Source organism: Mytilus galloprovincialis, chromosome 1 (genome assembly GCF_965363235.1).
Source record: "Mytilus galloprovincialis chromosome 1, xbMytGall1.hap1.1, whole genome shotgun sequence".
NCBI classification, from domain to species: Eukaryota; Metazoa; Mollusca; class Bivalvia; order Mytilida; family Mytilidae; genus Mytilus; species Mytilus galloprovincialis.
In genome coordinates, this window is record NC_134838.1 from 74,150,446 (window position 1) to 74,174,452 (window position 24,007).

Genomic DNA, 24,007 nt, shown 5'->3' on the forward strand with positions numbered 1-24,007 from the left:
AGCCAAAATCTACATTTTACCCCTATGTTCTATTTTTAGCCATGGCAGCCATCTTGGTTGGTTGGCCGGGTTACTGGACACATTTTTGAAACTCGATACCCCAATGATGATTGTTGCCAAGTTTGGTTATTTTTGACCCTGTAGTTTTAGAGGAGAAGATTTTTGTAAAAGTAACCGACGACGACGACGACGACGACGACGGACGACGGACGCAAAGTAATGAGAAAAGCTCACTTGGCCCTTCGGGCCAGGTGAGCTAAAAAGGATAATTCCTTGCTCGGATATTATAAGATTTACGTTCACACTCACAGGCAAGAAACATATACGTTGTACTGCTGTGTCACCTTACAATTTGTCCATAACAAATTATTTTTTATATTTCCAAAATTAAAAGAAAGTCCTTACATCACTAAAACTAGCCCATAAATGAAATACTGCAAAATGAAGTCATCCAGCAATTATAAACATTAGAAACAAATTCTGGAATACACCCAAGCAAGAGATCATTTGCGCCTTGAGCACTTTACAATATTCTAAGTTTGTAAGAGAATGATAATTCCTTTATTCATGATAAGTACTCGCTTTCGGTCGTACTTAACCGTGAAGAAAGGGATTATTATTCTCTAACATATACGAATTCGATAACAATGTTATATTTTGGATATTCAAGTATGCTTGCCTTCAACATCACTGAAAAGACGATACTTGTAGTAATGAACATCTGAAGCGGTAAAATGAAACATTTAATGAGGTCTCTTTGGTACTGGCCATGACCATACGAACATTGTGTTATTTTTCAATACGCTGTCACAAATTTTCTAAATGTATTAAGAAAAGGAACTCTGTAACGATTGTCAAATGCATACTCTCGCTGTTTTTCTTTTTCCGCGTTTGGTTTTCCTTTAGATCCTCTAATGTTTGGTTGGCTCTTCAGCGTTTGTATAAGAGTTGGACTACAGCTTCCCTTATAAGTTATTATTTAAATGTGAAATAATTCTAAATAATTTATTATAGACAGTTTCTATCAAACACGGCTCATATGCAGTTATGTATTTTTTATACATGTAATTACAGTGTTCTCTGTAGTATATAGTGATATCTGTGACAAATGCAGATTTGAAAGAAATTTCAAACATCCACCATTCTGAGGTGTTGCCAAGCTGTGTGTGGCTACATTTATCAAACCTAAACTCATTTGATACAGGTGGTTTTATAGCATTTTTTGCAGGGCCTCCAAATTTGGAACTTTGTGAAGCTTGTCCAAATGGTGTAAGGTTTTCTGTGAAAAAAGAACAGAGCACAAATTAAGATACATTTAGATAATGCGGCAAATTTATATATATCATATTTGAATATTTACTCTCACGATAACCATGAATAGTCTGATTTTGTAAAAGTCTGTAAAGTTGCTTTCTCATTGATGTTTACACGAATACTTTTTCATCGATTTTGTCTTTTTTTTTTTAATTTGCATATAATACATGTAAAGTTTATTCAGATGAGAACTTGATTTCTGACAGATGAGAGATTGGTCAACCTTTATAGATCAAGCAGTCATTCATCCTACAGTAAGACGCATTAAATGAAGTATTAGTTAAACAAGTTTTTATATACTATGTTCACCGGATATAGTTCGGTCAAAATTAATGATACATTATGGATTTTTTTTGTGTATTGTTTTGTTCAATTAAAACTTATTCTTCAGCTGGTATCGTTGGAGTATAGAAGATTGAAAACGGAAATATTAAGACATTGTTGCATAATAAATATCAATTACCCTTTTTACAATTTAAGAAACTGTCAAAATCAATATAATTGACTTTTTGTGTATTTTAGATGATACATGTGTTATTAACTACTATTGCAACAACAACAATATCGATTGGCTATTGGTGGGCGGACGAGTTTTATTTGAAAACATAATCATATATAATTGAATAAAAGTTTAGTTGATTTCTGCAGATTTTAAGCAAAAATGCTTGTTGTAAAAGCATGAAATTTTGCATAATAGTCGTATAGCTTATGAAAAACTGTTTCAGCAATGGACCCAATCTCAAAGTAGAAATTCGCGGGAAATGTTGCCTTTTTTTAGAATGGCGAAGTTAGATTTTTTAATACTTGAAAAAACTACAACCTTGTTAATAGATTGACAGTGCTCACATCAATTGCTTTGATGAATAATTAAATTGTTTGGTTTATATTGTTTATCCGAAAACAACTTTAGCATGCAGACATAAATTGTTACATAAAATACAAGTAATGTTATCAGGAAATTGTTTGTTAAAATGTTCTTAATTGACACATTTAATATCAAACAATAACTAAGTGGTAAATGTTTTGTCAAATCATACGATAGTGGTCACTCTCTAGTATATCCTATCATATTGACCCTCACATATACACAGAGCAGTACACCTTTGCATCTCCCTCGGCAGCTGTTTTTAATTTTACATTCATAGTTCACAGGACGCTTACTGCAAACATAATGACGGGATGTATAAGTACGGAGCCACGTTCAATAAGTATCAAAGGAACATAAAAAGGCATAACATGTCTGGTATAAAGTTTATATTATTGCAACTAGGCAAAATCAAATCATAAAGAAACCAAGTCAGGAATATGTTACCCATAGAATTCCTCTAGTCTTATTAACATAGTAAATCGACGGTTGACGGTCTCGAATATATATTATTACCATCTTCTAGCTTGTCGATCTCTCTCAATAATGAAGTAAACGCTTTCATTGATTAGGGGATGTGATGGAAGGAATAATTAAAATTTGTGGCACTGAGTCATGAAGAAAGCTGTCATTAAAAGTCCCTGTTAAGCTATTCTTAGTATCAATGATTTCTATTCGCATTATGTTAGCTACCCTAGCTATAATGATGCCCTTATCAACAAAACTATCAGATGTGACCTGTTTTAGGAACCTCCCAATATAAACGTTAAAAATTAGAAGAACAAATCTACCTTGCGCATGTTCTAGCAGATGTTCTTTTAAAGCTAATCACCAATTGTTCAGATGCATATTGTGAATCATTCCTTCCATGACACCTTTGAGTTGTGCAAGACGTTTTCCGAACAGTTTAGCGATATCAGCAAGTTTGAAAATTGACACAATATCTTTTTGAGAATATGAGATATCAATACATTTTATTAACTCAGCAAGCACAATTTGATGGATGACATATTCCTGGCTTTTCTTCTTTGTCTTTGAATTCTGTCGGCTTGCTTTGTTGTGAGGTTTAATGAAATATGAAGCATACTACTTGGCTTCTGGTGATATTAAACCCCTATCATTTAGTTTGGATAAAAGAACAGTGTCTTGTTTTTCAATACACATGGAAAGAAAGTATTGCAACACTAAATTTAAATTCAAATTCAAACATCACTCGTTTGTCCTCATTGTTTTCAACACTTAAATAACAAAGGTTGTAAAGTTGTAATTAATAACATGTAATGGGTCCTTCACAACTCTCACCTGCAGCAAGATTGCAGATTATCAGCATAAGAGAAATAAGTATGTCGAGGCGACAAATTTCACGTATTTTTGTCATCATCATACAACTTAAAGTCGTTTTGTGAATAATATTCAGGCAATATATGATGTCAAAGACCTACCGACATCAGAAGGACCCCCTGTAACACCAGCTAGGATACTAAGCCTTTTGAAGGTTGATCAGAACGAAACCCTTTGAAAACAATACAATCCTGAAAAAAAGAGAGTGGTTGCCATACAGGAGACTTTAAACAAGAACTATACGAAATCGACAAAGTTTGCAAGCAAGGCATTTGCAAACTTTTGATTTGCTTGCTTTATTATTTTAACTGTAAAACCATTTTCCATACTTTTTTTAACTTGTTTTATTACCAATATATCACTTACAATGTTGCAATATTATTATACCAATATTTTTCATATTCTATCACAAAAAGGAGTCTGATTATCCCAGGTTGAAAAATTCAAGGTGTTTCAATACTTTTTTCCATGTGTAAAGTTCGCATTTACTTGATCTTTTGACAATTGTAAATGTCGATGGATCTTTGAGATCGTCAAATGCATTATCACAGGAAAAACACCACGCAGTCATTGTTAATATTCTACTAGTCAAAAATGTATTTTCATCTTCAACTTCAAAACTTTTAGGAATTTTCTGTCCTAAATGCTCATCAACTTTGTACTTTATTTGGCCTTTTAAACATTTTTGATATTAGCGTCACTGATGAGTCTTCCTCAGATACTTCCTCTTCTCATTAGTGATACATTTATTCTATTTCATAAAAATTGATTAACCCATTTACTTTTATGAGTTTCTTTTTTTTTTTTTTAAGTTTTTCAAAATTTTCTGTCGACTATTTTAAATAACTGCTCAGCGCAGCCATTTTGATTTTCTGAAATATGTTCGTAGCTATAAATGTTTGCTGTACAAAGTTAGATTGTTTTAACACCATCTGAACAATTGTTTCACAAATCGACTGGTATTTAAGGCCTGTATCGCTAAACAGATGCTTTTCTGAGTTGGACACCTGAGTAAATTTCTATAATCCGGTAATTCAGCTCTGAGAAAGTAAGTTCTCTGTCAATTTTCTTCCATATATGTGAAGGAAAATTGGTCATCGTATATCAACTTGACATCTAATATTTTTTTTCATATTTTGCATCAACGATCAAGGAACAGGTAAGAATTAGTATATCCGCATACATGTCTAGCCGTCAGTGTAATTTTGTCTCAGTAGACCAGTGGCTGTCAATTTCAAAAATGACCCGGTGACGGCAAGGTCTTTGAAAAGTATTCATATTTTTGTTTTGAATAGTATCAAAATAATGAGAACTGGAACCTTCCTCGAGTAGACGTTTCACTTAAGTATGACATTTTCTAGATTGGGGGGGGGGGGGGGGTCTATATGTAAAAAAATGAAACATGAAACAATTGAAATATAAGCGGCTACTTTGAAAAAGCTTTCAAAGTCGCCCTTAGCAAAAGTAGTAGTGTAGTAAGGAGAGCTGTGGTGTTGTGGTTAGTGCATCGGAATAGTAAAACAAAGGTTCCTGGTTCCTGGTTTGATCCCCGTTCCGGGGGAGAACATTTCAGGGATTGAATTTTTGTTCCTCACTATTTGCCAGCAGTGTTTTGAGAAACGTTGATAGTCCGTTAGAAGGGGACGACAAATGGCTGACCCATGTTGAAAGAGAGCTATATCTCTTACACGCAAAATACATCCTTGTAGATTTAAAAAAAACAAGCTACAAGGAAGCACACGCACCAGCAGTGTTAAAGGAATTAATATAATTTGTTTTAACTTGTTTCCCAATCTCCTGTAAATAAATATGTTAAAAACTTAATTCAAATAATCTAATAAACATGTATTCATGCTATAGAAATGATAAGATACTTAACCTTCATTATTTAATACAGAGGATTGCTACTTGCATATATTTTGTAAAGACAATAACAAATGACATTTTAACAACAGAAAACATACCTTTCATCAAGAATACTTTCACGGTAAATAAACAATAGAACTAGGAAGTAAATTTGTCCATTTTCCCGAGTTGTCTGAAAGCTAAAAAATATGAATACTTCCACCTTAAATAATAACAGCCTTTAATGTAAAGAACTAGGTACACATGACCCTCACCTTTTCCTAGCTTAAAAAAGGGGGAGGGTAGAAATATTTTTTTCTACTTATAGACAAGTAGTTTTAACTTTCTTTTTGAATGTGGATATACCCCGTTTTCTCTATTCACTGCTTACTTTTGTATGAATGTTAGATTTTTAAAAATGTTTAAATAAATGAAACAAAGCTTCACAATGGTCATTTGCAACAGTTATCGTATGTACATCCTAGTAGCTGTACTAGGTATAGAATAACTTGATGTAATCAACATCACTTTCTCAATGAATTAAACGCGTGGGAAAATTATGTATGAAATACACTAACATTTTGTATACTAAATGTATTTCATTGGAATACACACGCTATTATTTATCAATCACAACACAATAGTAAAACAAAGGTTATTGGTTCCTTGTTTGATCCCGGTTCAGTGGAGAAAATGTTAGGGATTGAATTTCCGGTTCTCACTATTTGCCAACATGTTACAAGGAAGCACACGAACCAGCAGTGTTAAAGGAATTGATATAAGTTATTATAACTTGTTTCCCTATTCCCCTGTAAATAAATATGTTTAAAACTAAATTCAAATAATTAAATAAAAATGTATTCATGCTATATAGAATGATAAGATACCTAACCCTCATTATTCAATACAGAGTATTGCTACTTGCATATATTGTGTAACGACAATAACAGATGATATTTTAACAAAAGAAACCGTACCTTTCATCAAGAATACCATTTTCCGAGCTATATGTCAATTTCAAGTTAAATGCGATATTAATTGATAAATTTAACCTGTAAATAGATATAGGAAGATGTGGTGTGAGAGCCAATGAGACAACTCTCCATCCAAATAACAATAAATACATGTAAATCATTAACGGTCATATACAGCCTTCAAGACGGAGCCTCGGCTCACACCGAACAACAAGCTATAAAGGGCCCTAAAATTACTAGTGTAAAACCATTCAAACGGGAAAATCACCTGTTTAATCTATTTAAAAAAAAACGAACAACAAAAAACACGTTTAAATTACATAAACAAACGACAACTACTGTACATCAGATTCCTGACTTAGGACAGGTGCAAACATTTACAGCGGGATTAAATGTTGTAATGGTACCAAATCTTCCACCTTTTTCTGAAACAATAGCATAACATCACAACATAGAAAAACACACGATAAAATATCAATTGGCAATCTTAACTCAATCAAGAAACGTAAATTAAAGCATATATTTGTTACAAATACAGTATAATTATCTCTGAACATTGTATTGGGGTGAAACAATAATTATACCATAAAATTTTGATATGAAAAAAAATATTGTCTGAAAGCTAACATAATGTTAATACTTACACTTTGAATAATAATAGTTTTTTTTAAAGAACTAGTTACACATGACTTTCCCCTTTTTCTTCCTTAAAAAAGGGGGAGGGGGTACAAATACTTTTCTACTTGTAGTCATGTAGTTGTAACATTCTTTTTGAAAGTGGATTTACCCCGTTGTCTCTATTCACTGCTTACAATTGTATGTATATCAGATTTTTAGAAATAAGTAAATAAGTAAAATAAAGCTTTACAATGGTCACCTGAAACAGTCATCTTATTACACACTTTTTCACCAACATTTGTGTATGAATTACACTAAAATTCTGTATACTAAATGTATTTCATTTGAATACCCGCGCGATTACTTCTATCAATCACAACACTACTATATTTTTATTATAACAATTCCCCTATCGCCAATATTGAGATATCTGTACAGTTTACATTGCACCCAAACGGTGAAGTACAGTCAATTCTAATATGACGTGCTTCTTTAGCTTTGTAAAGAAACCACACTTTATTATCCAATAAAATTAGTTTACACATGCGCATATTGACTACGGCAGAAAAATTAATTTTATCAACTTGGTATACGCATTTAATGTATTTCATTAACTTAGGACACTTTCAAACACTAAAATGATACACATTTTGTTACTAATACTTTTACAATTACAACTATGTGTTACAATTCAAAATTGACATATTTGACCTAGATATCGTAACGTTCATGTTCAAACGTCAAACCCCTCCCTCTGAAAAAACACGTTTCATCTATCCTGTTAAAAGGCATCTACATTGTATATGATAATTTCTTTGAAACATATGATCTGACGATAAAATATAGGTTAATAATAACTGTTGTACTGAAATGACAAAATTTATTTTAATTTTAAAATGGGTAGGCATTATATTCGTGTTATTTTAGCCCTCGCTATCGCTCTGGCAAAAAGAATCACGAATATAATGCCTACCCGTGATAAAACTACAATAAAGTAATGCTGGCATCAATTATTTCTTAATTTTAAAAAACAGAATCTATCATTATCCTAAAATAAACAATTGACGAGTCTACAGATTACCAGTATAATCCCAGTAATGTTCATGCACATGCAAACAGATTTTGTTTTATACTCAACTAACCGCTTAATCAATGCAAGTCACATCTATGATTTTTCTAAAACCTCGCATTCGCCTCGATTTACTATGATTTTTTTGGTATTATCACTTATATGTCCGATAATACAAAATATAAATTTATCTACAGCCAGATACAAAAATACAAAACCTTTTTGAAGTAATATTAAAAACACTGTTTCAGCGCTTGAGTTTATTGTTTTTTTAAGAAAGAAAAAAATGTAGAAATAATTCGATAAACTAGTATTGTTTAGTTTAGAAAATAATTCTATTGTATGCTGTAGTAACAAATAAGCAATATGAAAGATAATGGATATGTAAAGGTGTACGCCACTTCTACATTTGCTACGACATAAATGTGGGAAATTCAGACGGTTCAAGATTAATGACATTTTGTAAAAGCAATCCTTTTTATAAGTAGTCAAATTTGTCGTTTTGGCATCATTTGAAGCATATGCTTCTGATTTTATGGTTTTTGTAGCATTCAGAAATACATCTTTGTTTACTGCAATTTTAAATCAGACAAGCATCTTTTCTACCTTTTGAATAAAAATTGAGAGCTTAGTTAGCATATTATTATTACAATATTTAAGCATGCCCAGTACTTGTTTAACATTTGGATATTTTAAATAATATGGTATGAACTTTCCCCTTAAATCTTTAACTTCACAATTGGTACATATACATATATACATGTAGTGGTACACATCCTCAAGACCAGCTTTACAAAGTGGACAAATTTTCCCATTTAGTAGTACATTTCTCCAACTCCATGTTTCAATGGGAAACTTTATAGCACATACCCTTAAATTACATATATTTACTCTATGACCCCACCTTAAATTTAACAGATATGGTTCAAAGCAAAACTCGGCTTTAAAGTGTGAATAAAGTTTTCCCCCTTGATGAATTGTTTATATCAGAGAACCATGTTTGAATAAACTAGTCCTGGAGACGCTGCCTTACATTAATATTAGTTTTAACATAATTATAATTAACTTGCTCCGGAATATTATATATTTCACAAAAGCCACAGTCATTAAACACAGATTTTACATAGTTAAACCATTTGAAATTATAACCTTCATGACCATGCATGTACCAAAGTAGCTTATACAGTTTACCCGATAATTCTTTATCATTTGTTGCAAGCTTGTGCCAAAAACATACCATTTTGATCTGCAGGTCAAGTGGAAATATTCCAAGTTTTCCCTACACCATAAAATTTGGCGTAGAGGATCCGCCCAAAAAATGCAATAACAAAACTGTAGATTTTTCAGTATTATTTTTATTTTCAAACCCCCATATTTCCGAAGAATAGGTCAAAATAGGAACCACCAAGGCATCGAATAAGTTTAACTGTAAATCAATCGGGAGTGAGATATTTTGTATCTTCTTGTAAAGAGCATAAAGTGCTTTTTGAGCTTGAAAGATGTTTCCGTTGTAATTAAACAGCAGACAGAGCTAAACATATTTTAATTTCAATAATTTCATTACATAGTTTAAAAGTAACATTCTTATTAAACTTTCACTTTGAAAAAATTACAATCTTAGATTTTGATACATTTACAGTGAGTTTCCACTCAAAACAATATTTCTCAAATTCATTCGGAGCATTTTGTAACCCTTCTACCGACTCAGCAAAAATACAAGTGTCGTCAGCGTACAGAAGAATAAATAACTTGGTATACAAATCAAGATTCTCTGTAAATTTTTCATTCATAAATGTTAGATCTTCCACAGAGTTTTCATCCAGATATCCTCCAAGTCATTCAGGTATAAGACAAAGAGAAAAGGTGGTATTTTTTCTTCCTGTCTTACACCTACCTCACACGGGAAACAATCTGTTTTTAGTTCTCCATTTTTAACACAAGACTTAATATTCGTATACATGCTCAACATTTTCCCACCAATGTTATATTTTTTTTTTGCCATAGCCACACCCTCCACACTGTATCAAAAGCTTTTCTAAAATCTACGAAAGCGAAAAATAATTTCTTCCCGAACTCAAATATAGTGAAATCAAAGCATGCATGACAAACACACTATCTGGGACAGAATACCCCTTACGAAAACCACCCTGGGCACCAGTTATACTCCTGATCTCGTCTGACAGCGCATTAAGTCTTGAATTAAGTATAGTGGTGAACACTTTTCCTAAATTCGATATAAGACAAATAGCTCGGTAATTATCCAAATGATTTGGATTCCCCTTGTTTTTAAATAACGGCTTAGTGATACCAATAAGCCATGAATTTGGAACGATTCCAGAATAAAACACTAAATTGAATAAGTTTGTGTAAATATGCAGAAATTGATTCACCGAGCTTTTTATATATTCTTTGACAATCTCATCTCCTCCTGGAGCTCTCCCATTACATAATTTTTTAACAGGTGACAATATTTTGTCCTCTGTTAATGTGTTACATATTTGTTTTCGTTCATTTTTTAAAATAAATAAGGCCGTTAGTTTTCTCGTTTGAATTGTTTTAAATTGTCATTTTGGGGCCTTTTATAGCTAGCTATGCGTTATGGGCTTTGCTAATTGTTGAAGGCCGTACGGTGACCTATAGTTGTTAATTTCTGTGTCAGTTTGGTCTCTTGTGGAGAGTTGTCTCATTGGCAATCATACCACATATTCTTTTTGATATGATGTATGTTAGTTAAAATTTTCAATTCTCAATTCATGTACTTTGTTTTATTTTTTTTGTATGAAACAGAGTTTGCATACAAGAGGCAACACAGTACATTCAGAAAAGATATGTCATAATGTGTATAATCCTTTCTGGTTAAATATTTCCAATGTGCACGACAAATGTTTCCATAAAAACTTTCAAGGTACGCTCGAAACCATTACTATGGGAACACATCAAAATAATTACCCCCCTTTTTTTTAAACATTTCCCTAAACAATCTAAACAGATACATGTAAGCCATAATAGTCAAACATAGGCAATAATAACTGTAACCAAGTAGTCGTAAAAGAAGAAGGAAAACTTTCATCAATGATACCTGAAATCAATTTCATTGCGAATGAACAGTATTTCTTGAAGACCTTGTATTGAAGGATCAATCACTGGCCTGGGACGTCAAATCACCAAACAGATATTTTTATGGCCATAGAGTATTACACAAATAGTAAAACATGTAAGTTTTCATATGGCTGTACGTGTATGATATCTCCGTTTTTCCATAATGTCAAATGAAACTTTTAAATACAATGTTGTATTTTATTACAGTTAAAATGGTATGTCTTATTTTGAAATTGATGGCCATTGTAGTGTCGCAATATCATTTGAATAAATAAAACATATTCTTCATAGCTATTAATAAACAGATAACGGCAACCATTCCCATTTGTTCCAATTTAATACTGGCCATACAAGATACAGCAATATGTATAAATGACATAGCTATTGCACGATTTGGTTTAAAAATTCTTACAAATATTCGAATATTATCTAAATTCATTGAATTATGAAATAAAATACTTTCATGTTAAGCTTATTAAATAAGTTTATAAATCAGTACCAAGTTGTGATATTGTCTAATCATGACACTGATCTTAACAAATTATGATGGAAAGTTTTGTTATTCTGAGTGTTTGGTGCTTGATCTGCTCTTTATCATTTTACATCTCTATTTAAATAATCGATGAGGTCATGGAGGTTTTGAATACTAAACAAATAATTCATTATTTATTTACAAAGGAACATAAAACAACTATTGAATAACGTGGTACACAACAACAACACTAGTCAATCGTGACTAGAAAGCATGGTGTTAAATATATAGCAATAACCTCTGAATAATATGTTCTATAGGTTGCAAATATAGCTGATTCACAATTCACGCGTCCTTTTTGCAGGATCTCAGTATTGACGACATTAAGTCTAAACCTCCTGATCGCAGTTGTGCTAGTTCTCAATTCACATATAATCCGGCTGGCCACGTTTTTACCGGTAACCTCAACATTGTTAATAACACTTCCCTACGAAATGTGTTATCGAAAAGCCCAAAATATCGTGAGCAGAAATCCATCAATTGGAAATACAACTTTAAAATTTTGATGGATTCAGTCGAGTATTATGCCATGGCCAGACAATGTGCTTAGCGTGAGAAGGAATGCGTAGACACTCTTTCCGAATGGATTACGGCAGTGAGGTCGTTGATACAAATCAGAATTAAGAAACTCAATGGAATTATCAATGCCCATGCTACATCAATCTTTAAAGACCCTAATGTTTCAAAACACTTACAAATATGTTGTTGTCCCCACAGATAAAGCCACAAACAACATAGTTTTTGTGCGAAAAACTCATTACATTAACTGCTTGATAAACGAATTAGGTATTGACAATTCACTTGGAAACCCAACATATACCCTCACGACACTTGCCAAAGAGGAAATCTGGGATAATCATATGTCTGTTCTATGTTCTTTTGGAATTTCAACCAAAGATGATGAACTGGATCTTCTATAACTGTATTAGATACATAAACTGCATAAGTGTCCTTACAAACAACGGTATATTGCTGGGTCTTCCAAGTGCTCCGCGAAACCTTTTTCTAAATTATTAACATCTAGTTTATCAGCAATCAAAGACGGGCTTCAAAGTTATTGTGAAACTGCCTATTCTAGAGGTGGCGTGAATCAAATATGGATACTTAAAAATTCCGAAGATCTTTTAGAGTACATACAATCTAACTCTCTTTCATCTTGTAATAGTATTAAAACATTTGACTTTTCTACACTTTATACAAGTATTCCACATTCCAAACTAAAAGACAAATTGAAAGAGTTGGTATTGCTTTAAAAAAAGAATGGCCAACGAAGAAACAAGTATCTTGTCTTGGGAAGGGATAAATCCTACTTTGTAAAGGATCACTCTGATTCAAACAAAAAATTCTCTGAAACTGACATTATCAAGATGCTGGATTTCTTGATTGACAACATATTTGTTACGTTCGGAGGACGTGTTTTTCAACAGACTATCGACATTCCAGTGGGAACGAATTGTGCCCCTCTTCTTGCCGACTTGTTTTTTATTATAATGCGGCTGACTTCATACAGGAACTTCTTAGGAAGAAAGATAAGAAGTTAGCAATATTCTTTAACTCTACTTTCCGCTATATAGACGATGTTCTTTCACTAAATAATTCAAAATTTGGTGACTATGTCGAATGCATCTTTCCCATTAAATAAGAAATAAAGGATACAAAAGATACAGTTAATTCGGCCTCATATCTTGACTTACATCTAGAAATTGACAATGAGGGTCGATTAAAAACAAAACTTTACGACAAAAGATATGATTTCAGCTTCCCAATTGTGAACTTCTCATTTCTAAGTAGCAACATTTTAGCAGCACCTGCATACGGTGTATATATCTCCCAATTGATTCGATATTCCCGTGCTTGCATTTCCAATCATGGTTTTCTTGATAGAGGTTTGTTGCTCACAAGGAAGCTTTTAAATCAAGGGTTCCAAATGGTGAATTTGAAATCATCTCTTCATACATTTTACGGACGCCATTGCGAGTTGGTTAATCGTTATGGAATAACCGTTTCAAAAATGATATCGGATATGTTCCTTACGTCGTAGCTACAATCCCCTTCCCTTTCATAAATGTGACCTACCGTATTAGACTATTTACCGGATTTGATATCTCATAAGCACTACGACTGGTGCCACATGTTGAGCAGGATCTGCTTGCCCTTCCGGAGCACCTGAGATCACCCCTAGTTTTGGGTTGGGTTCGTGTTTTTATTTTTTAGTTTTCTATGTTGTGTCATGTGTACTATTGTTTGTCTGTTTGTCCTTTTTCATTTTTAGCCATGGCGTTGTCAGTTTATTTCCGTGTTTTTTTTAGTCAACAAACGATTTATGAGTTTGACTGTCTCTCTGGTATCTTGCGTCCCTTTTTTATGGAGATAATTTAATTTGTTACCCTTATGGTTCCAGGATTTTATCTCGTACATCACTTTTTTTTGCCAGTACAAATACACATGTGTAGCGGTTTAATTGCAGATTAAGAAAGATCCAAAGGGACATAATACATAATTTAAGTATAAGTTTGAACTATAGGAAGTTCCAGGCATATCATTATTGCACATGTGGGGATCAGCCCTATATTTTGACATTTGAATAAAATAGTTGTCAATATGAACTTTTCATTCTAGATTTTGTTTTAAACTAATAGTGATAGTGGCAAAGATTTAGCTGTAAAAGGAATTCCAATGGGAGATTGCGTTGTCTATATCTATAGAAGTGCAACATATATACATCTATTTGCAATTTCATATTTATATAAGATTTTTAAAAGTTCATAAAAAACACATAGATGTTAGTAAAGCTGATGCAGTAATGATAGTGCAAGATGTTATTCTGTATTTGTTATCCATTTTAACTTCCTATTGTTTTGTCTAAAGAAACCAAACACACTGCCTAAGCAATCGAAGACTCTTTTTTGCATTTAAAATGTTAAACATTGTTTCTTTTGACAAGAAAGTGGTTAAGGTTTTAAATGTTTTGGCGTTATGAGCCATGAAACCTTCAGCAATAGCATTTATAAGTGTCAGAACATGTATTGTTCTTTCATTGTCCTCCATTATGATTTTTGTTAATATGGCATTCATCATTTTTCTTGTGATAATGTTCTTTACTGTCTTTATTTATCATTTTTAAAGGCAGAAAGCATATTAGTCTTATCTTGTATTGGGTATAAACAATATGTACATTAATCTGCAGTTTACAAAAAAAAAATACTCAATCGCTACATTTGTAAACTTAGATTTACATATGCGTTATCAATTTGTTCATATTCGTTTGATACTGAAGGAGTCGTCAGATCCTGGTATGGTGATGAAGGGTCCATTCTTATAAGGTCTTCGTATTGCTGATCTTTTCTACAAAATCATAACAAAAAAGAATTGTAAAATGTAGACAGCTATATTTAAAAAAGCTTACACATATATAAAAGGGGGTACACTGTATTAAAAAAATACCCCTTTACTCCAATTGTATTGGATAAATCAATGTAAAGTTTCATTTACTAGGATATGATTGAAAAAAATGATAAAAAGAGAATACCTTATAAACAAAAAACAATAGCAATTTTACTGCACCAGATGCACATTTCGAGCATTTATGTCTCGTTATTGATCCAAGATTTAAAAACTCTGGAGTCTGAAACTAATATATACGAATATACGCTGATTGAACCAAAAAGTACCACAAATAATATTCATTCCAGTTTCAATATTACTGGATACGGAGTTCGTTATACTGCGAGGAATTAATAGTTCATTAGCAAATGGTCTACACAGTGGTATTAATAATATTAACGGCAAACCGTTACAATCTCTTAAATTTGGAACATAGTTCATCCGTTAATTTGACGAATGATGGGAAAATCCAAAATGTCGCATAGTTTTTAGTATATAAATGTTATAAACCATATTCCATAATTTTTTTGCAATCACGAAACGGTTCTGAACTTAATTATTATTTCCTTAAAAAAACATGCATATGCTGGAAAGACATTTTAGCAATTGATCAACGTACATAATTGACTGGATTTTTGACCGAGCAGAAATTGCCTTTTTCTTAAGGAACTAGTAAAATGTAGAAAGTTCCAACGTTGGTATGAAAAATATGTGAAATTACAACACAGTATGGTATTGAGAAAACCAAGGTCAAAACTTGATACTTGGTTCCAAGAAATACATGTTCTTTTTTATTTAGATTTGATCCTACGGTTTTTCACAATTTAAAATGTTTATTCTCACGCTGGGTCAAAGACTGGATTGAAAGTAAATCAAATTGTAAATCTCGGGATATGAAATATCAGACTGTTTCCATTGCAAGTTGCGGGAAATAAAGTTGTTTTTCTTTATTTTAAATTATATAGAAATAATAAACAGTGTTAAAAATCAAATCTTTAAAACTAACGATCGACTATCTAACTACATGTATGTCAATAATGGTAAGATATAGTTGATATTAATTATAATGGTAATTTATTATTTTATATCTTTATATGTGTGTTACATTCTAGTGTTGTGTTTCTGTTGTGTCATTTTTCTCCTCCTATATTTGATGGGTTTCCCTCAGTTTTAGTGTGTAACCCGTTTTTTTTTTTTTATCTCAATCGATTTATAAATATCAAACAGCGGTAAACTACATTGTACTGTTGTCTTTTATACCGTAACTTATAAAAAGACAATCTTTACATAAGTTACGGTACATAAAAAAGGACTAAACGGGAAATGTTATATTAATGACACCTATGTAAGAATGCAAAAATGAAAGGCAAAAAATCATTTCAAAAATTATATATACTTACTGTTGTGAGTTGTTGGCATTATAACTAGTTTCTGCAATAAATGTATAATATAAAATTGTCTTCGTGAAAATGTAAATATGAAAATACGATCGTAAAACTTAAAATTAAAACCTTTTAAAACGTTTATACGTAATTAAGGTGGTATGGGTGTCTTTTGCGATCTTCGATCGTAAATAAAAGAGAACCCTAGGTCCAGAATTTTAATTCAGTCAGAACATTTTTATGAGGAATGCAGATTTCTAATTTGAAAATTCATTTGAAAGAACACATTTGTAAGATTTAAAATGATAAATAATAATATTTTTACAAGCTTATATTAGTTTTTCTTTGATTTGTAATGTTTTTAAATTGTCATAATTAGGGAAGGAAGATCCAAAAAATGTTCATTTTCTGAATGATTCTTCAGGAAAACTAAGATTTTTTTTTTGATCCCAGGCATGGATTACCTTAGCCGTATTTGGTACAACTTTTTGGAATTATGGATCCTCAATGCTCTTTAACTTTTTACTTGTTTGGCTTAATAAATATTTTGATATGAGCGTCACTTTTGAGTCGTATGTAGATGAAACGCGCGCCATTTTGAATTGTGATGAAAGTTAGAATGCGTGGATGTTAGGTATTTGCAAGGTATCTAATTGCATTAAAAGATCATTTTTTGTCCTATTTGATGCATTTCAAAGTATTAACTTTACCTCGTAACGATATTTACAATCAATCATGTTTCGAATAGGGTTAACAGTTTATTCGCTAGTGATGTAATACAACTGTCACAGATTTGGAAATGATTTGAACAGTCAAATTTGCTATGCTTGCTGTCGCAAAAATCAAACAATTTGGATTAACGTATGAGTTGTAATATGTAAGGTTTAGAAGGGTCAGCAAAGGCTTGCTATATTGCATGAGTTTTACTTGTGTTGAAGGGCCGAATGGTAAAACTGACATCCACACCCCTTATTTTCTTGTGGAGAGTTTGTTACTTGCAATACTATCATATCTTTTAATATATTGAACAGTAAGCTCATACGAAAGAGTCATTAGCAACATAAACAAACAAAAAATGTCAAGGTCAATAGGATAACAAGACATTATTAATGGCAATCAACAAACATTGAAAACTGAAAATCCACATATGGTTAAAAGAAAACAAGATACGACTTCCAGACAAAAATAGGATTATAAATATAGGAATTTATGCTAGTATGATACTCATCAAATATATTTACAAAAAAACGCAGTACAAGTATATTGGGCTTTTAAATAAATACACAATACACGCAGTTACTCTAAAAAAAAAAAAGACTCATCACTGACACTCGAATTAAACAAAAACGATAAAATCGGTCAGCACATCTGTGTTGACATGAACATCAACTATATAGTAATGTTTTCAAAAGTATGAATTTTTCGAAATACTCAGGATTTTCTTATCCCCGACATTGATTACCTTTGCTGTATTTGGCACAACTTTTTTTAATTTCAGTTTATCAATGCTCTTAACTTTGAACTTGTTTTGGTTTCCATTTTTTTTATCTGGGCATCACTGATGAGTTTTTTAAGCCTTTTAACTGTGATAACTATTCCTGCTAAATTAAACAAAGACGTCGAAGTTATTAACGATTCACAACACAGTGGATTAAATGATGTCTGTTATAATCCGAAAAAAAACACCATTATCACTAACTATCTGAACGTTTTACTTTTCCAAACTTACAACGTAACTACAGTGGAGATCACTTTTACTGTTCTAAACTGTCCTAGAAAGGTTCTACCTAGAACAGATCTACCCTAGAACAGTTCTAAGTAGAACTTCTAGAATCAGTTCTAGGTTGAACTGCCCAAATCAGTTCTAGGTAGAAATGTCAGGATAAGTTCTAGAGTAGAACTGTCTAAAACCGTTCTAGGTATAACTATCCAAATCAGTTCTAGTCGTAGAAATGTCAACAGAACGCACCAAATCAGTTCTAACCGTAGAACTGTCAACAGAACTGTCTAAAACTGGTCTAGCAGTAGAACAGACCAAACCTGTCAGGATTGTTGAACAGTTCTGCGAGAAGATTTGTTTTACTATATATTATATTCTTTTGACTTATTTATTTTTAAGACAACGAGTTCTTAAAACTGTTTTATGGATAGAACTGACTAAATCAATTCTAGCCGTAGAACTGACCAAATCACTTTTTATCGTAGAACTGTTCTGCGGACAAAGCTTCACATAATATTGTCTTTGTATGTTAATCGTATACTACGCATGCCTTGTAAAAGAATAAGGAATAAAATAGCACTCAGGTAACCGCACATACAAAGACATATCATTTGACAAAGATGAGATTTTGGCGAATCATAAGTCCTTAATGGCTTCAATGAACATTACTTTGAACAATAAATAGGAGGACTTACCTTGTTTTTATTGGATACCTAAGTTTCACAAAATTCCGTACAAACAACGGTACATTGCCTGCTCATCTGAATGTTCCACTAAATAATCGTCCATTAGATTGACTAAAATTCAGTCCGCAGTGATAGAGGGTATTTATAAATACTGTGAAACTGTTTACTCGTGTAGTGGTATTAACCATATGTGGGTTCTTAAAAATTCTAAAGAACTTCTAGATAATTGCAAATCTCGATCTTTTTCTGAAATTAGTTCTATCAAAACTTTAGATTTTTCAACCCTGTATACCACCATTCCCCATGTGAAATTTAAAAATCGCCTGATAGAAATATTCTACAATGCCTTTCAACATGAAAATGGTAGCATACGCTATAAAGTTATTACTTTGGGATATCATAAAGCATATTTTGTTAACAATGAACAAAAGGATAAACTATGCTACACAGAGGAACAACTGATTAATATGTTGGAGCTTCTTATTGACAATATATTTGTTGATTTTTGTGGTAGATTTTGTCAAAAGATTGCCGGCATTCATAAGGGAGCGAAGTGTACGCCTCTCCTTGCCGACCTCTTCGTATTTTCATATGAATCAGAGTTCCTTCAGACACTTGTCAAGACAAGAAGATCACAGACAAAGAAGCCAGATTATCAAATTTCACTTTCAGATATTTTGATGATGTCCTTTCCAATAACAATCCGAACTTTTCTGATAAGTTCCATTAATATATTCCCAAGAACTAGAAATAAAGAAACAAAAGACACGGATTCCTCCGCCTCATTTTTAGACTTACATCTCGATTTGACAATACACAGTCATCTCAGTATCAGAATCTATGAAAAACAAGACAATTTTAATTTTGAAATTATAAATCAAATCCCCCCACCTTTTGTTGCAATATACCAACTTTACCTGCATATGGGATATATATTTTCCAACTTATTCTATATTCAAGAGCTTGCAGCTTCTACTCAGACTTTGTAAAACGTCACCAGTGTCTGAGGAGACAATGGATGAACCAGGGGTATGTCAAAGAACGTCTCGTTCTTTTTCTAAAAGAAGTTCATCGGAAGGTACCAAGACCTTATTGATAAATATTCCGTATCACCTTCACAAATAATACATGATTGTCTTGATGTATAGATTCTGTATACCGACGTTGTTTATTATCTTATCTACGTGTTATATAGTTCTTTTATTTCTCGTTGTTCAATTATTAATATCATTTTATTGTTTGGTCTGTTTGATGTGATATCAATTTAACGTGGCTCGGTACTTAAACATCCCGTCAATGCGTTTGTATTATCTTTCATTTTTGTTGGTGTGTTTTTTATATGCAATTTATTGTGTTTCCTTGACTTTGTACTTTCAAAGATCCCGTCATTATGTTATTGTTTTATTATATGTCATTATGTTGTTGTTCTATTATAAATTTGACAATACTTTGAACGACAAACGACAAAATTATTTCACTCGCGTAGTAGTATTAACCATATATGGATTCTTAAAAATTCTAAAGAACTGCTTTATAATTTTTAATCTCGGTCTGTTTCTGAAATTAATTCTAACATAACTTTTGATTTTATAACCCTACATTCCACCATTCCCTATGAAAAAAATTATAACTGTTTTCAATAGACACTGAACGACTGTTTTGTGACGTTTGAATTTTCTAGCAACCAACACGCGAAACAAGGAATGTGGTTTTTTTTTAATTTGAAAGATTCTTTTTGTGTTTTTTGTAAATGTTTGTTTGTCTTGAGATTGTAACACAGTGATGCACTAGTAACCCGAATTTAACTTGATCGGACAAAAACGTGTTAACGCTATTTAAATGAGATTGATCGTTATTTGATAAAGATTGACAAAAATTAAAAATTATATTTAATTCATTTCAATTCATATCAATTCATTTTAACGCCAGTCAAATAGATTTCTCTGCAGTCGATCAATTGAAATCAATTTAGTGGTTAGTTGCGTCAAACTAATAGGCCACGCCCCTGTTAAGCTATTTCAAACATGCATTAATTCGTTTTAAACATGGATGAGACCCGGGCTTTTTACAGGTAAATCACTCAAGCAAAACGACCTCGATGTATCTATCGTAAGAAACGTGTGATCCTTTGCAACTATATAGTAACGAAACTTTATGTATTCCTGTATATTAACCGTTTCTCTTTTTTCTGTTTACTATATATATAATATTGTACTCGTAAATCAAATTTAGACACGGAAAACTACACAGAAATTATTTATTGTGTACATAATTTAAATTGATGTGTCTTATATTTCCGGGAAGCAACATATAGTCATTCTCTTGCTGTATATTGATATTTGGAAAAGCTTGTAATGAAAAACAAGATATTGTTGAATAATAAAATTGACGAAGATAATGTTGACGTTGAATATGATAAACAGAAAGGCATGCTCAAAATTCTAAATGAAGTAGCAACCCACTGAACTTTTAAAACTGTGTTAAATTGTAATACCGGTCACTTGCCAAATCGGGCGTTAATTGTGGAAGAGAAACAAATATCAAACAAAAATATTGTTCTTACGATTCTGTAAAAAGATTATTGTGCTATCATGCACCCTGACGTACTTGTAATAAATGAACATGTATTCTGTATATATGAGATACATTTTAGTCTGCGATAAAGATGGGTAAGTTGATTTAAGTTTAACGACCTTGACAGGCTATTTTTCGGCATACTCTTACGTTTTTTAATGTTTTAAAAGAAAACATACCTTTACGTTTTGGGCATTTAATATAAGTCTACTTACCAAATTGAAATGAACATAAACATTGTTAAAAAAAACAAAAAATGGAAAAGAAACATTCTGCATTGTTGCTTTCATATAATTTTATTTCCTATATATTTGAGCGAAAATTTCTAAGTTAAAACTGATTGTAGTATAGATAAAATATTCCATCTAGGTGCTCTCGTTACATATTAAAATGAATTTCATTGGTCGGAACGTTTGCAAACTTTCAATCCAGGTGTTCTCATCGAGGTCCGCGTTCATGTTTCAAATCAATACACAATATGAAGTCCAGTTCGGCAAAAAGAAATCAAAGTAAAACTCTACGATGTCCGATTAAACAAACAGAATTTAGAAAAATAACACTTTTACGATTCTTCCAATCACGACAAAAATATCTATCTTTTTCTCCGATGAAAATCATTACTATTTATATTAGAACAAGTCAAAAGTTGCCGGAGCTTGATTTATGATGCATACGAAACTTTAATAAATAATTATCCGGTTTGTATTTTTCAAAATAACTATTCTATCCGATAAAAATCGAAAAATAAATTATCGGTAAAAAATACCGATTTTTCTATGAGACAAAAATTATCCTTATTGGAGTCAAATTTGTAATAAAGGACAAACCATATCCTCATGTTTTTTATGCAGCACTAGTAAGCATAGTTCGTCTGTTCTCGCGTCAAACCAAGCCATCATAAATACACCAGAGATTACTAAAATGAAAGTGTTCTCGCTCATTGAGATTTTTTTGTAGGTATTAAGCTTTAATTCGACCATTGAATTTTTCAGAATTACGAAAAATATGTTATAATCCTTGACCTTCCCGAAGCTTATACTTCGTTCAGTCGATTGTATGAAAGATTTTTTTAAAGAAACCGGTCTTTTACTGCAAAAAAAAAGAAGATAAAAGCGATCTTTGTTTGAAGTAACGAATGTCATTCTTAAAAAAAAGAAAGTTTTCGTGTTTTAGGTCGTCCTGATGCAAACGTAAAAGTTGAAATAAAAATTACACTCCGAGATTACACTAAAGACATTTCGCTAGCACATATGGGAATAGATTTATTAATCGTTCATTTGCAAGTCAAAAATAATAATTATGCAAAACTAATGTTAAAACTTTCCAATTTAAAATTGAGAAAAATCCGACAGGAAACCAAAGTACAAAGGTACGGCATTTATTTAAAAACAATCTCCATCCAACTTCAAAATGTGAGGTAAATCGATTAGCTTACGCTAGCCAAGCAACCAACAGACAAAATAAATCTTGCCTCCCCGATGAAGACTATCTATAGACACGGAATAAAAAATAAGGAAATAATAGCATGTTAGATTGGTTAAAAACACATTTATGCAAACATGAGTCAGCTGTTTCTTTACTGAACTGGTCAGTGGTAATACAAAACCAGGGTTTCAAAAAGATGAAGAAAAAGAAAAAGACATTTAAACATGTAAAAATTTATTTAAAAGCAAATCAGATATAGTGTTTAACTGAAATTGAAAAAAAAGAATCATAATAGTCTATAATATGTAAAATTTATATCAAAAAGCTAACAGCAAAATGAAAGGAAAATATGTGTTGCTTAAGAACATTGACCTGGGCCGTAACAGCCTCATGTTTGAAATTTTAAAACAAAGTTGAAACAAAGGCTTGTCTTCATATCAAATTGTTTTCACGGCGAATGTCTTGCAAGAAGCAAACTCCCATTACTCCGGTGTCGCCCTTGCATAATTTTGCGTGATCCATGCATGTTTCTGATTTACTTGTCTTTTGTGCATTTACTTTCCTACTAAATGGCTATAGTATAAGTATTAATTTTCATTTGTAAATGTCTGGTTTCGCAATGATGCATGTCCACCAATATTCAGACATTGTGCGAAAAAATATAGTTTAGAAGATATGATTCTATGCTGAATACAGAAAACATATAGTCGTTTCTTCATGAAGAATTGAACTCTAACCTTACAGAATACCAAACTGGCTCTCCTTTTTGAGTATTTTCATCTGGTGTCTTACATTTAAGGGTTTAACTTGTATTAAGTCGTGTCAACTTACTGTCAATACAGACGCATTTATAGAAAATAAAGGAATATGGAGTAAAAGTCCACGGGACCTTATCGAACACAAAGTCAGAGCTTAACAAAAATACAAATTATCAATGGTCAGCGTTTTATTCCTGTTCATCTTTATAGTCGCTAGAGAGTCTTCAACAATGAAAGAATCACTTGTTTACCAGAAGAACAAAACGACAATAGCAAGAAAGGATCTGAGAGTACTTAAGTTTCTGACAGCTAGTTCACACTGTTACGTTTGAAGTCTTCCTGTCCGTCATCCCGCAATCGTTATTTTTAAAGACCATAAGTGAATGAGTAATTGGATTTTCTGTCTCAGGACCTGCGCATA

At 32.0% G+C, this 24,007-nt stretch overlaps 1 protein-coding gene across 1 annotated transcript in view; it reads right to left on the reverse strand.

The window, feature by feature from the left end:
* Nucleotides 1-14,403: 14,403 nt before the first annotated feature.
* The window catches only part of LOC143083511 (uncharacterized), a 43,787-nt gene continuing 34,183 nt past the window's right edge, over nt 14,404-24,007 (reverse strand). The window contains exons 10-11 of the mRNA XM_076259768.1: nt 16,442-16,472; nt 14,404-15,002 (exon numbers count right to left, since the gene is read on the reverse strand). Of these exons, the coding sequence (XP_076115883.1) occupies nt 14,870-15,002; nt 16,442-16,472 (164 nt within the window). The 3' untranslated portion in view covers nt 14,404-14,869. The remainder of the gene's footprint in view (nt 15,003-16,441; nt 16,473-24,007) is intronic.